Source organism: Palaemon carinicauda, chromosome 18, assembly GCF_036898095.1.
Source record: "Palaemon carinicauda isolate YSFRI2023 chromosome 18, ASM3689809v2, whole genome shotgun sequence".
Classification (NCBI taxonomy): domain Eukaryota; kingdom Metazoa; phylum Arthropoda; class Malacostraca; order Decapoda; family Palaemonidae; genus Palaemon; species Palaemon carinicauda.
In genome coordinates, this window is record NC_090742.1 from 109,316,455 (window position 1) to 109,333,029 (window position 16,575).

The window sequence follows — 16,575 nt, forward strand, 5'->3', positions numbered from 1 at the left end:
AGTAAGAGAACTCTACCCAGAAACAGTGAAATACCATGGTACAGTGGCTATGGCACTATGCAAGACAAGAGAACAATGGTTTGATTTTGGAATGTCCTGCTCCTCGAAGTGCTGCTTAGGAAGTAGGTTGGCCAGGGCACCAGCCACCCGTTGAGATACTACCGCTAGAGAGTTTTGGGGCCCTCTGAGTAGCCAGACAGTACTACATTGGATTCTTCTCTCTGGTTACGAGGCACTTTCCTTTTGTCTATACATACATCGAGTAGTCTGGCCTATTCTTTACAGATTTTCTTCTGTCCTCATACACCTGACAACACTGAGATTACCAAACAATTCTTCTTCACCGAAGTGGTTAACTACTGTACTGTAATTGTTCAGTGGCTACTTTCCTTTTGGTAAAGGTAGAAGAGATTCTTTAGCTATGGTAAGCAGCTCTTTTAGGAGAAGGACACTCCAAAAACAAACCATTGTTCTCTAGTCTTGGATAGTGCCACAGCATCTGTACCATGGTCTTCCACTGTCTTGGGTTAGAGTTCTCTTGCTTGAGGGTACACCTGAGCACACTATTCTATCTAATTTCGCTTCGTCTTGTTTTGTTAAAGTTTTTATAGTTTATATAGGAAGTATTTATTTTAATGTTGCTGTTCTTGAAATATTTATTTTTTCCTTCTTTCCTTTCCTTACTGGGCTATTTTCCCTGTTGGAGTCCCTGGGCTTATAGCATCCTGCTTTTCCAATTAGGGTTATAGCTTAGATAACAACAACAACAATAATAATAATAATAATAATAATAATAATAATAATAATAATAATAATTACCATAGCTAAATGTTTTCTTCTAGCCTTACCAATAGGAAAGTAGCCACTGAACAATGACATTACAGTAGTTGATCCTTAGAGCGTGGAAAGATTGTGTGGTAATCTCAGTGTTGTCAGGTGTATAAGGACAGAAGAGACTATATAAAGAAAGAATAGGACAGAGTATTCGATGTATGTGTATGCAAGAGGAAAATGAACCGTAACAAGAGAGAACGATCCAATGTTGTACTGTGTAGCCAGTTGAAGAATCTAACAATTCTCCAGCGGTAGTATCTGAATGGATGATTGGTGTCCTGGCCAACCTAAATTAGTGCCTTACCCATTATTATTACTATAATTATTATTATTATCATTATTATTATGATTAGCCAAGCTACAACCCTAGTTGGAAAAGCAAGATGCTATAAGCCCAAGGTCTCCAACAGGGAAAAATTGCCTAGTGAGGAAAGTAAACAAGGAAATAAATAAACGATGTGAGACGTAATAAAAATTTTAAATACTACAATATTTTAAAAAAACATTAAAAACATTACACCAGATAATTCATATATAAGCTATAAAAAGCCTTAGGTCATCGTGTTCAACATGAAAACATTTGCTGCAAGTTTGAACTTTTGAAGTTGTACTGATTCAACTACTCAATTAGGAAGATCATTCCACAACTTGGCCACAGCTGGAACAAAACATCTGGCATACTGTGTAGTATTGAGCCTCATGATGGAGACGGCCTGACTATTAGAATTAACTACATGCCTAGTATTACGAACAGGATGGAACTGTCCAGGAAGATCTGAATGTAAAGGATGGTCAGAATTATGAACATCCTTATGCAACATTCCTAAAAAAATAATTAAACGATGGTGCCAAAGATTAATATCTAGATGAGGAATAAGAAATTTAATAGACCATAAGTTCCTGTCCAAGAAATTAAGATGATAATCAGCAGCTGAAGACTAGACAGGAGAACATTATTTAAAAGAAGGTAGAATGAAAGAATTAAAAAAATTCTTCAGAATAGATTGATCACCGAGAATCTTAAAAGACTTTCTCAATTAACCTCTTTTTTTTTTTTTTTTTTTTTTTTTTTTTTTTTTTTTTTTTTTTTTTTTTTTTTTTTTTTTTTTTTGCAATTGAAGAGGAAACAGTTCTAATGTGTTTCTCATAAGTAAATTTGCTGTCGAGAATCACACCTAAAATTTTAAGTCATAGAATGTTATAGAAACATCATCAATGCTGAGATCCGGATGTTGAGGAGCCCCTGTCCTTCACCTACTTACAATCATACTTTGAGTTTTGATAGGAGTCAACTTCATACTCCATAATCTACACCATCTCCATCTACCACTCTTCATGATCTCATCCACATATGGTACTCCAGTAATCTCTCTTATAGTTTCATTTCTAATCTTGTTTTGCCATTATGCTCCCAATATCCATTTGAGAGCTTTGTTCTCAAATCTACTAAATCTATTGGAGATTGTTTCATTGTCATACCTTGACTTATGACCATAGAATAACACTGATCTCACTAAGCTGATATATAATCGGATATTTATATGTAATTTCATGTGATTTGATTTCCAAATTTTACTTAACCTAGCCATTGTCTGATTTGCTTTTTTCAATCTTTCACTAAACTCTAATTCTAAAGATCCTGTATAAGAAATCATAGTTCCTGAATACTTGAATGATTCTACCTTATTAATCCTTTCTCCTTCCAATGATATTTCATCTTTCATTGCATACTCCGTTCTCATCATCTCTATCTTTCTTCTATTTATCTTCAGCCCAACCTCATATGATATTTCATGCATTCTGGTAAACAAGTATTGCAAATCCTGTGGTGTTCTGCTAACAAGGATAGCATCATCAGCATACTCTAGGTCTGCTAAATTCCTATCACCTATCCATCAATCCATTCCAATCCTTCTCCACCATTTCTGACCGTTCTACGCATTACAAAATGCATGAGGAAGATAAACAACATAGGTGACAACACATATCCTTGGAGTACTTCACTGTTCACTGAAAATTCATTTGATAAGACTCCATTAATATTAACTTTGCACTTGCTATGCTCATGAACAAACTTAATCCAATTTACATATTTAAGAGGAATTCCATAATAATGCACGACTCTCCACAAAATTGGCCGGTGCACACTATCAAAGGCTTTTTCTTAGTCCACAAATGCCATCTTAAGTGGATTTCTATATTCTACGTATTGCTGTACATGATATGTCGTACAATGCTAGTGGCATTTTTAAATCTATATCAGAAGTAGGTCTTCTTAATGCTATCTAACTTTTATAACATAATTACTTTTCTGGTTTAATTGAATATTCTTTTAATCTTTATTTATAATAAACGATATCGGCCGCAATGACCTTCGTTGTCAGGATGCTAGAGAACGTCAAATCATTCATTCATTCATTCAGGTCTCCTTAATTTGCTATTTTCACCAACATTCCTAACTCCCATTCATCAGGTTTTGCCTCTTCATGCTCCATTCCAAAAAATAATCTTGTAAGTAGTCGGGGAGTCACTTCATTTTCGGCCAGTATCATCTCGGCAGTTATTCATCGTATCCCAGGGCTTTCCGTCTCTTTAGCTTTTTAAGGATAGCTTCGACTTCAATCACACTGAATTAATTCATGTGCACATCAAGGTCATGAGCCTCAGGTATATCAATTGAATTATTCCTTTCATATCTCCTATTTATAACCTCACTACAGTGTTCCATCCAATGTTATCTTCATCTTCTGTTGCTATAACAGAACCATCTCTCTTTGATGGGTATAAGCTTCTTCTTCTTTGCCCCTGTCGAGATTTCATTAATAATTCTATAAGCAATTCTTACACCATAGCCACTTCCCGAATTCATAGCTTTGTCAGCCTCATCGTCTTTAATGTCTAAATATTCTCTCTAGACATTCCTGGCTTTTCTTTTGATCTCACTGTCAATACTGGAATAAGCATGCTCTACCTTTGATTTTCATTACTTCCTCGAAAACTTTCAACAATCAATTTTTGTCTTTGTCTCCTTTTTAAAGTTTCCCAAGTATCATTTGATATCCATGGCTTTCTCCTTGAAACTGCGTGCCCCAGGACATCACTACCAAATGACTAATATATATTCTTAATATCACAGTATTCTTTTATCCTTCATTAATTGTCTGTTCTTCGTCTCTTAAAGTTCCAAGGCTGCAAATTGATTCCTACATTCAGTTGCAAATGTTTCTCTATGCTCTTCTTCTAAAAGCTAAGTTGTATCAAACCTGGGTATTCTATACATCTTTCTGTTGGGTGTTTTCTGTTTTATTTTCAATGTGGCAATGAGGAGCTGGTGATCACGACCAATATCGGCACCTCTATAGCTTCTTACATTCCTCAGAGTCCTCCTTCTCTCTTTATGTATGGCAATGTGATCTATGTGATTTTTGTAAATGCCACATGGTGAAGTCCAGGTATATTTGTGGATGTTCTTGTGTTGAAAAAGAGTGCCTCTAAAAACAAGATTGTTTGCTGAACAGAAACTTACGAAATGTGCTTCACTTTCATTTGCAACTTCGCCAAGACCCTCGACACCCATCACATTCTGTACCCCTTTATCATTGATGTTGCCAATCACAATTTTCATCTCTCCCTCAGAGATCTCATCTATTATCCTTTGCAGTTCTTCATAGTATTCATCTCTCCTTTATTCAGGGGAATCATTTGTTGGGGCATAGCAAACTATAATACTCATATATGCCTGCTTTGATTCAAACTTTTCTACGAACAATCTACTGTTTACAGCTCTCCACTTGGTTAATGACTTTTCTGCTCTAGGTGTCATCATTCCTAGCCCTTTTCTTCCAACTCCATCTGATCTTCTTGAGTAGATATATATATGTATATTTTGCCTAGGTCTAAAGTTTTCTTACCAATCCCCTCCCAACGTGTTTCACTTAGGGCCAGAATATCCAAACCATATTTCATAAATTCACCCTCCACTTGCTGTAACTTCACAATCTGATTCATGGTTCTAACATTCCAATTACCAATTTTCAATTTTTCTTTATTATTTATAAACTGGGAGATTCTTAGCGTAGGATTCATTGGCTAGATACATCAAAGGATAGCCAGTTCCTTGTAATGCGCAGTGCCTATCTAAGGCAAGTGGCCCCTGCCGGTTCATACTAATTCTAGTAAGATCAACCGCCAGGCATCAGGAATAAGAGCTGAAGAGACAGTTTGTCCATTGTCTTAAACCCAATCCGTCACCCTGCTGCCAGCGATTTCATCGAGGAAAGCGTAAATTAACTAACCACACGGAGCAATGCTACACTCTCTCCAATGTATGTATTATACCTGACTAAATATTACATAACCATGTTTATAATCTTCAATCTCTCTCTCTCTCTCTCTCTCTCTCTCTCTCTCTCTCTCTCTCTCTCTCTCTCTCTCTCTCTCTCTCTCTCTCTCTCGTAAGATTACTCTAAATTCTGGGTTTGCCTGAGCAGATTGTGGAAGCACAGACAGGTGGTAGGGGTGCAGGCTGTCAGTAATGAAAGGTCAGAGTGTTTATATCTATTGCTTCTGTGTTTGTCCAGTGTTTGTTTATATTCGTCCTATGGTGTGTTTGAGCTGTTACTGTCTCTTGCTGTGGTGTTTCGCCCATTGTTTGTGTGTATTACACTAGTGATGTCATCAGTATTATCTCATAATACATGCTTGGAGTGGCTTGGCTAAAGAAAGCAGATGTCGTAGCCAAGTTAATAGAGATTAAGGACCTGGCTAGCATCATTCCTCCATTCCTAAAAGGGGATGCATTGACACTGTACTTAGGGATGAGTGGGAAGAACCAGAAATATGCTGAGAAGTTAAAGCAGAGGTTGATTGAGGCATTCCTGGAAGGTGTGTTTAATGCATCTGAAAAATTAAAGAGGCTACAGGGGAACAGGTTGATGTCTTTGCAAATGAAATAAGGAGGCTGGCTGGGCTTAAGGGTGAGGACCAGGAGCAAGAGGTGAAGTTGGCCATCGTAACTGGAGTTGCAGCAGATCAAAGATGTGGAGTCAGTAAGTATGAAGGAGCTGCTGTTCAGAGCCAGGGTGTTGACATCAAGGGTAGGTTAAGAATGTTGCACCAGTTGTAATGGAAGACCTGTGGTGGACAGTACATTTTTGTTCCAATGATGGTCAGCATGGCAGTGGGAGAGGGGAAAGCTGTAACTCTCCCATACTGTGTTATAGGTGCAATGGAGCCCACATGGCTAGAGATTGTAAAATGCCCAGGCCAGTTGTCACTTGATACTGGTGCTGGAAGCCAAGTCATATTTCTTTTCAGTGTGATCAGGGAAACATGCAAGTGGTGGCTATTGCGCCAGAGGCTTCCCCTGCAACACAGTAAAGGCAGTTCCAAGTATTTTGCTAGTGGTGAGAATCGGAGTGAAAGGGAAAATAGTGAGAACCTTAGTTGAACTCTGGTTGCTCAACCACAATACGGGGTGATCAGCTTCGTGGAAGTCTTGATGGTCTGGTGGAGAGTTGGTTACCATTGATGGAAGGTCTGTTAGATGTAAGCGAGCAGATGTAGAGTTGACGATAGGTGAGGTCAGAGTAAAAAATGAGAGCTATTTTTCTTGACACGTTTTTGTTGTTGTTGTTTTTGTTGTTGTTGTTGTTCTTCTTCTTTTTCTTCTTCTTCTTCTTCTTCTTCTTCTTCTTCTTCTTCTTCTTCTTCTTCTTCTTCTTCTTCTTCTTCTTCTTATTATTATTATTATTATTATTATTATTATTATTACTAGCTAAGCTACAATTCTAGTTGGAAAAGCAAGATGCTATAAGCCCTAAGGCTCCAACAGGGAAAAATCGCCCAGTGAGGAAAGGAAATAAGAAAATAAACTAGGAGAAGTAATGAACAATCGAAATAAAATATTTTTAGAACAGTAACAAAATTAAAATAAATCTTCCATATGTAAAATATAAAATCTTGAAAAACAAGAGGAAGAGAAATAAGAATAGTGTGCTAATACAGTTGTGCGATATCTAGCACAGTAAGGCTTGGTCACCAAACGTCTTGTTTCAGTCATCATCATCATCATCATTATCACTTATGCCTATTGACGCAAAGAGCCTCGGTTATATTTTGCCAGTTGTCTTTATCTTCAGCTTTTAATTCAATACTTCTCCTTTCATCATCTCCTACTTCACGTTTCATGGTCCTCAGCCATGTAGGCCAGGGTCTTCCAACTCTTCTAGTGCCTTGTGGAGCCCAGTTAAATGTTTTGTAAACTAATCACTCTTGGGAAGTGCAAAGAGCATGCCCAAACCATATCTATCTACCCCTGACCATGATCTCATCCACATATAGTGCTTGAGTAATCTATCTTATAATTTAATTTCTAATCCTGTCCTGTCATTTAACTCCGAGGGCTTTGTTCTCAAATCTACAAAATCTGTTAGAGATGGTTTTGTTTTCATACTATGACTCTTTGTATACAATAACACCGATCTAACTAAAATTATATGTAGTCTGATTTTTATATGTAATTTCAGGCGATTTTATTTCCAAATTTTAATCTTTCACCAAACTCCAATTCTAAAGATCCTGTATGGGAAATCATAGATTCTACTTTATTAATCCTTTCTCCTTCCAATGATATTTCATCTTCAATTGGATATTCCATTCTCATCATCTCTGTCTTTCTTCTATTTATCTTGAGCCCAACTTCATATGAATTTTCATGCATTCTGGTAAGCAAACGTTACAAATCCTGTGATGTTCTGCCAACAAGGACAGCATCATCAGCATACTCTAGGTTTGCAAATTTCCTATTACCAATCCAGTCCAATCCTTCTCCACCATCTCCAACTGTTTTACGTATTACAAAATCTATGAGGAGGATAATCATCATAGGTGACAACACATTTCCTCGGGGTACTCCGCTGTTCACCGGAAATTCATTTGATAAGACTCCTCTAACATTAACGTTGCACTTGTATGCTCATGAACATATGTAATCAAATTCACATATTTAAGAGGAATTTCATGATAATGCAATACTCTCCATAAAATTGGCCGGTGTACACTACCAAAGGCTTTTTCGTAGTCCAAAAGTGCCATCAAAATTAGATTTCTATATTCTACGCATTGCTATACAACACGTCTCTAAATAAAAATTTGGTCTGTACAACTTCTACCTTTTCTAAATCCTACTCGTTCATCTCTCGTTTTTTCATCACTATCTCCATAAAATTGGCTGGTGGACACTATCAAAGGCTCTTTCATAGTCCACAAATGCCATCAAAATTGGATTTTATATTCTACGCATTGCTGTACAGCATGCCTCTAAATAAAAATTTGGTCTGTACATCTACCTTTTCTAAATTGTGCTTGTTCATCTTTCCTTTTTTCATCACTTTCTCTTTAATCTCTTTAGAATAAGCTTACTATATATTTTCATAACAGCTGACGTAAGTGTGATACCTCTGTAACTATTGCAATCTGTCAGGTCTCCTTTCTTTACCATTTTCACCAACACTCCTAACTTTCATTCATCAGGTTTTTCCTCTTCATGCCTCATTCTACAGAATTATCTTGTAAATTCCGATTTTTATGTATAATTTAAGGCGATTTTATTTCCAAAATTTTACCTAATCTACCCATTATTTCATTTGCTTTTTTCAATCTTTCACTAAACTCTAATCCTAAAGATCTAGTATTGGGAATCATAGTTCCTAGACACTTAAATGATTCTACTTCATTAATCCTTTCTCCCTCCAATGATATTTCATCTTGTTCATTTCTCATTTTTTCATCACACTTTCTCTTTAATCTCTTTAGAATAAGCTTACTATATATTTTCATAATAGCCGACGTAAGTGTGATGCCTCTGTAACTATTGCAATCTGTCAGGTCTCCTTTCTTTACCATTTTCACCAACACTCCTAACTTTCATTCATCAGGCTTTTCCTCATGCCACATTCTACAAAATTATCTTGTAAATATTCTGGGAGTCACTTCATTTCCAGCCAGTATCATCTCGGCAGTTATTCCATCATATCCAGAGGCTTTCTATCTCTTAAGCTTTTAATGATAGCTTCGACTTCAAACACACTGAATTCATTCTTAGCCTTATCAAGGTCTTCCTCAGCTCCAGATATATCAATCCAGTTATTCCCTTCCTATCTCCTATTCATAACCTCACAAAATGTTCCATCCAACGTTGTCTTTCTTCATCTTCTGTTCTTATAACAGATCCATCTCTCTTTTTGATGGGTATATGCTTCTTCTTCTTTGCCCAAATAGAGATTTGGTTAATAATTCTATGAGTGATTCTTACACCATAGCCACTCCCTGAATTCATAGCTTTGTCATCCTCATCTGCTTTACTGTCTAAATATTCTCTCCAGTCATTCCTGGCTTTTCTTTTGACCTCACTATCAATACTGGAATACTTAACATGCTCTACCTTGTAATATTCATTTCTTATTTGAAAGCTTTCAACAGTCAATTTCTGTCTTTGTCTTCTTTTTATATTATCCCACTTATCATTTGATATCCTTGTTACTGCGTGTCCCAAAACATCACAACCAAATGACTATTAATTGTCTGCTCTTCATCTCTTTAACTTCTCTAAGACTATAGTTCGATTTCTACATTCAATTGCAAATGTTTGTGTGTGTTCATCTTTTAGAATCTTAGTTGTATCCAACCTAAGTATTCTATCTACCTTTCTGTTGGGTGCTTTCAGTTTTAATTTCAGTGTGGCAATGGGGAGCTAGTGATCACTGCCATTATCTGCACCTCTATAGCTTCTTACATTTCTCAGAGTCTTCTTTCTCTCTTTATTAATGGCAATGTGGTCTATTTGATTTTTGAAATTGCCATATGGTGAAGTCCTTGCATACTTTTGGATGTCCTTATGCTGAAAAAAGAGTTCCTCCAATGTCAAGATTATTTGTTGAACAGAAACTTATGAAATGACCTCCATTTTCATTTGCAACATTGCCAAGACCCTCGACACTCATTGTATTCTTTATCCCTTGATTATTCCTTTCAACTTTAACATTGAAGGCGCCAATCACAATTTTCATATCTTTCTCATGAATTTCATCTAATATGCTCTGCAGTCTTCAGAGTATTCATCCTTTTTTTTCTCTGAGGAATCCTTTGTTGAGGCATTATGTATAGCAAACTTTAATACTCATATTGCAACGCTTTGATTTAAACTTTGCTTGTAACAATCTGCTATTTACCGATCTCCGCTTAGTTAATGCCTTTTCTGCTCTAGGTGTCATCATCATTCCTACCCATTCTCTTCCAACTCCATCTGTTCTTCCTGAATATATATATATATATATATATATATATATATATATATATATATATATATGCCCTTGGTCTGAGGTTTCCTTACCACATCCTCTTTGCAACGTGTTTCACTTAGGGCTAAGATAGCCAAACTGCATTTCATAAATTCACTCTCCACTTGCTGTAACTTCCTATTCTGATTCATAGTTCTAACATTCCAATTACCAATTTTCAATTTTCCTTTAGTATTTATAAACCGGAAGATTCTTTGGACCACGCCCCGCCCAGGTCTCGGGGCCATTCTGTCATCTTTTCTTTCCATTGACTGACTACATCCATAGAGTATTCATTGGCTAGATTCATCGAAGGATAGCCAGTTCCTTGTAATGCACAATGCCTCTCTAACTAAGGCAAGTGATCCCTACCAGACCATACTAATTCCAGTAAAATCAACTGCCAGGCATCAGGAGTAGAAACGGAAAGACATCTTGGCTATCGCCTTAAATTCAATCCGTCACCCTGCTGCCAGTGACTTCATCGAAATGTAGCGGGGGGAATTTCATCCACATCCAAAGTCATCGTTACTCCACCAGATTGCCCATATGCTTATATAACCGTTTGATAACATGAATTGCTAAGATATACCGCCTAGTACAGGTAGTTGTTTCACTAGAAGGAGTAATTGTAATGGGGTTGAGAGTGAAGAGAAATGGGATGAGTGCTCTGGCTTTTCATCGAGGTAATGAGATTCTGGAGGTTAGAGAGAATTAGGAGGAGGGAACTTTTCTCGTCGGGCATTACTCTGTGGCAGATCGGGTGCGGACTGCATGCAGCTATGTGGATCAGTGAGCAGAATGTGAAAATTTGGACAATGAGGCAGGAAGAGAGACTTTGGCAATGATTTGCAACATTGTTGAGTAAAAGATAGAAGATCCAGTAAAGAGAAGGTGGTTTGCACTAAAGGCAAAGAAATGTGGTGTATGGTGTGATGCCAGTAGCATTGTGACCGGGTTAGTGTTAGAGATTGGAGATGTAGTGGAAGATGAAGCATGGTTGCGTAAGAAAGATAACTACAAATGCATCACTGTTTTGTGAGCTAGAGGCAGTGTTTAAAGGGCTCTATTTGGTGCTGAAATATAATCTGTAGGAAATTGAAATAAGGTTAGATTTTGTGGTAGTGATTATGTGGATCAAGTCTGTTCTAACTTCTGAAACCAGATTTCAGACTTAGAGAGCAGCAAATGTCCTGGTGAAGCACCGCTTTTGTATTTTGAAGCAACAGATAAAAGAAGTTGGGCTGCAAGTGAAGCTGCACTTAGTGCCTCCGGAAAAGAATAGAGCAGAAATTTTAACGAGAGTTGAGAAAGCTTGGATTGGAGTCCCTGAAAGATGGAGAAGAAAAGAAGAGTTTGAAGCATGTTATACTGCATACACTAATGTGAAAAAGCTTCATCAATTGCACAATATGGGTGTAGATAGTAGTTTTTTGTAGCAAGGAAAGTAAATCCCACTGTTACGAGAGGGTAGATTCAAGGGGTGGTGCGAAGCTGTGACCGGTGTCAGTCTATTGACCAGTAAGACATGATCCTGGAGAACTGAGAGTACAGTTAGACTGGAAAAGATTGGCCATAGATGTGACACACTATAGAGGAGGAATATACTGGCCCAGGGTGGTTAGCCATCTGGAAGGAACTAAAAGAAAATGCAAGTTAGATATCGAGAGTGTTAAATGAAGTCATCTTAGAAAGTCACAAATGATATGTTTGACAGGTGAAACGTAAGCTGCTTCTTTAGAGCAGTATATCGTCTGTCTAGAAATTGTATAGGTTTTAGACACTATTAAGTCAATGGCAGAAAGGGCACAGATTTGGCCAGAGGAGGCAGTATTTATAATGTTGGCAGCCTCTGTTAATTACCCTAATTACCCACGTCTTGTGTCATTATAAGTAACTGATGTAATTTAGACTATTGCTTCGTGAGGCTCAAGGTTTCATTGCTGCAACTGTGCCAACTTCCTTATTCATGTCTTCTGGGTCTCTTTGTTTTTTGCAGTCATCAGTGTTGCTTGTAAGAGTTTCCTTGTGGTCTTAGGCAAGAACTTCTGTGTGATGTTTAGGAATGGTTAAAATTGCCTACCCAAGATTTAGCAGTAATGACTGTCAGGTGTGCTGCCAATAGTTTGGATGTTGGAATTAAGGCTTTGACTTTTTAGAACTGAGCCATGACTCATTTCTGTGGCATTGTCATATTATTTTTGTTGCCTACAAAAAGTTGGCCATAAGTGGAATGGAGTTAACCTACACCAGGAAGTTTAATTATTATTTTAGTACAGAATTTGTTTTGGCATCTTGTCCGTGTTAGAGGGTGTTATATTTTTTTGCAATGAGATCAAAGTGGGAGCACTCAACCATCAATATTTGTAGTTCATTTTTGCCTTATAAAAGATCTTAGTATTGACCTTTTGTGTGAAGACGAGAGGTTAAACTGTAATACACATCTAACATCTTAATTTCCTTATCAGTGATGTAGTTGAGTGATCCAGTATCAACCAGTGTATGTGCAACCCAGTCTAGATTTTTGTGGGCAGTGTGCCAGAAGTCAGTTTGAAGTTGCTCTTCAAACAGGTTTAAGACATAATAGTTTGAAGTTGCTCTTCAAACAGGTTTAAGACATAATTCTGTCAAGACAAATCCTCATTTCCATCACCTGATTTATTGCTTTTGCTTTTTCACCTAACATATGCTACTTATAGGTAGAAGGTTGGCTAGGGCACCAGCCACCCATTGAGTTATTACCGCTAGAGAGTTATGGGGTCCTTTGGTCAGACAGTACTACATTGGATCCTTCTCTCTGATTACGGTTCATTTTCACTTTGCCTACGCATACACCGAATAGTCTGGCCTATTCTTTACATATTCTCCTCTGTCCTTATACACCTGACAACACGGAGGTTAACAAACAATTCTTCTCTCAAGGGGTTAACTACTGCACTATAATTGTTCATTGGCCACTTTCCTCTTGGTAATGGTAAAAGAGACTCTTTGTCCATGGTTAACAGCTCTTCTAAGAGAAGGACACTCCAAAATCAAACCACTGTTCTCTAGTCTTGGGTAATGCCATAGCCACTGTACCATGGCCTTCCACTGTCTTGGGTTAGAGTTCTCTTGCTTGAGGGTACACTCGGGCACACTATTCTATCTTATTTCTCTTCCTCTAGTTTTGTTATTTTTTTATATTTTAAATAGGAAATATTTACTTTAATGTTGTTACTGTTCTTAGAATACTGTATTTCATTTTTCTTGTTTCCTTGCCTCACTGGGCTATTTTCCCTGTTGGAGCCCCTGGGCTTATAGCATCCTGCTTTTCCAACTAGGGGTGTAGCTTACCAAGTAATAATAATAATAATAGTATGAATCTTGAAAGTATTACAGACACTGCCTTAAATCACCCAATGGTATGGCTCTTTTCTTTGCCTACCCATTCACCAAATTGTCTGTCATAATCCTTACACATTCTCTTCTTTCCTCACACATCTAACAACGTTAAGCATATTGCAGCTTGCATTTTCAATCAAGTGATAGCTAGAACTATTCTGTTGTCATTCGCCCACATGGTAAGGGTAAAAGAAATTTCATTTATGACAAGCAGCTATTCTAAGTAGATACTCCAAAATCATACCACCGTTCGTAGTCTTTGATATTTGGTAATGGCATAGTCTCTCAGCTGTGGTCTTCCAATGTCTTGGGTTAGAGTTCTCCTAATAGAGGATACACTCATCTTTCTAGAATTGAAATTGTGAAGATGGAGAGAGTGAAATGTTATCTTTATTTTAATGAAGTTTTAAACGAAAATAAAATCTACAGTATTTTTCTATTTACATATATCAGAAGATTAAAAGTTAGTTTTCAAGACCCTGTTCAGCTTTGATGGTAATGAGAGGCCAGCAGGTTCTCGAAAATTGTGTATATATTAATAGTATGTAGGCCTATGTATGTATTACAACTTACGAGAGCCGTGCGTTTAATTATTATTATTATTATTATTATTATTATTATTATTATTATTATTATTATTATTAATGCTGGATACCATTTGCTTTTCGTCTTATCTTAATTATTACTGAACTGCGGTATATATATTGTTTTGTTGAAGCCAGTTCTGTTGGGTGATGGAATTCTGCAGCATTATGCTAGTGCATATTATCCCATCAAAGGATAACACCAATCGCCTTTGGTTTCTGTAACGTTAGGAAGGAGGGAGAGAAGCCCACCAGTAGGCCTAGTGTTCTTTTCATGCAGTAAAGGTGCTACCTTTTGAAGGCTTTGTGTTTTGGTTTTTATTGTTCACAGCTCTCGGCGATCGAGGTGGATCCGTCCACGAACTGCAGCACTCCGTTCGATCCCTCTCGGGTAAGGAATTAAAAAAAAAATAAAAAAAAATAAAAAGATATAATTGAAAGCATTTCAAATAAAAAAAAGTAACGTATGTATGTGTTTTTGCGCCCGCACGCTGTAGTTCCTGTGAAGTATTTGTAATCATTTATCTGGAATTGAAACCAATGTTTTCTGGCTTTTGGTTATCATTGTTGAATATTGAATTCTTGATTATGTAAGTATGCTGAAATATCATTGAATGTTGAACCTTTTATCGAATATCTCATTATTATTGTGTGGTTCGATCGTTTCTACGTGTGTTCTCTTTTCCCCTGATGATAAGATTTATTCGTCAGGAATTTTTCTTCATGTTTATGCAATTTCCTCCTCATTCATTATGAATTTTTGATGAATCGCCCCACTTTTTTAAGCTATTTCACTGAAACATTTGAAAAGACAGCGAATCTGGGGGTGGTGTTCTCTACTCTAGCATGCTCTGTACTGATTTTAAAGTGTTGGCATGTGTTCACAGGTTATGGTTATAGTGACCCTGCATCCTTTTTAAAAAAAGTAGACATTTTCAGTCCGAAGTCTTGCATGCATGTATGTACAGAATGTTCTCGGTAATCCCTTATACCATTGTTCGTCGTAGGCTTGGAAACTTGGGAAGTTTTAGCGTTAGTTATACTTGTCTTTGAGAGAAGTAATAGATGTTACGTAAATAAATCTATTAACTTTTATGTTAAAAGTGATAGCTATTATTCATTCGCCTAATGGAGCATACAATTATTAACGTGAATGATTGTTGCTTTTATGATCTTCATCACTAGTCGTTTAGTAGTACTAGATATGAATAGTAGTAGAGTTGTTCAGGTATTGAATATCTTGATAAATGCGTTTTCTCCACATCACTGGACAAGAGTGAGTCGTGTAAAACATTCAGACTGTTGGCATAGTCTCGTAGCTTTCCTTATGTGTCGATCCATGTGTCAGAGAAATGTGAATCTAACCTGCAGTTCAACATTCTTTTCCAGTTTTAGTTTTATTTTTTTTTTCGGTGAAATCGGGATTCCTAGTATTGTATTGGATTTCATCCAGACAAAATCACTTGCTGTCTGTGTGTGTATATATATATATATATATATATATATATATATATATATATATATATATATATATATATATATATATATGTATGTGTATATATATATATATATATATATATATAATATATATAATCTATATATATATATATACATACATATATATATATATATATATATATATATATATATATATATATATATATATAGATCATCGTCATCATCATCATCTCCCCCTACGCCTATGATTGTTTTATATGTAATTTTTGCCCAATTTCTGTCGAAAACTTGCATGGAAATCGTGCATGGACATACGTGATCATGTGACATATAAAACGCCAATAGTCGGCCTGTAAGCGATAACACAATTTTGTACCATTGTTCAATGAGTGATATTACTAGACAGTAATGAGAAGTTAAAAGTAAAGAATAGGGAGGAAAAGAAGATTACTTCCTTTACTGCTGCTTTATGGTGATACATATGGTACACATCATAGCTGACTGATTATACACTGAACCACAAGACTAGTATTGATGTAAGCTACATCATATACGTGAAGATCCCATTTTGGAATTTTTGGACCGGGTGATAGGATTGTCAGGTTATTAATGACAGGATCTGAAGGTAATTATAGATTTAACAGGGTACGGGATGTGTTTTCTAAAAACCTGGCACTCATCTTAGATGATTTAGCTCATGGTTTGTCCTGAGGTATGGATTATTTCACTGCATTTCCTATAGAAATCGTAAACTTTATGATATCCTCTAGCGTAGTAGAATTTACGACTGGAACAAATGATGATTACAGGCTAAAGAAACTTCCTGTTAAGGTCATGTTGATCCTTGATAATTCTCGTGGACATTTCACGCATATAAACTACCTCGACCTGAATGGTAAATTCTTTTCTTGCCACCCAGCACCACCAACTCTTATAAAACTATGGACCAAGTCATCATTGTGATCTTCAAGCAGTAAAAT

The 16,575-nt window shown here is 36.6% G+C and overlaps 1 protein-coding gene across 6 annotated transcripts in view; it reads left to right on the forward strand.

The window, feature by feature from the left end:
- Positions 1-16,575, forward strand: part of LOC137657944 (uncharacterized) — a 201,223-nt gene that overhangs the window by 27,303 nt on the left and 157,345 nt on the right. The window contains exon 2 of one of the 6 annotated variants that reach the window (XM_068392658.1): positions 14,469-14,528. The exons of the other annotated variants lie outside the window; for them this stretch is intronic. Coding sequence (XP_068248759.1) covers positions 14,469-14,528 — 60 coding nt within the window. The remainder of the gene's footprint in view (positions 1-14,468; positions 14,529-16,575) is intronic. 6 annotated transcript variants of the gene reach the window in all.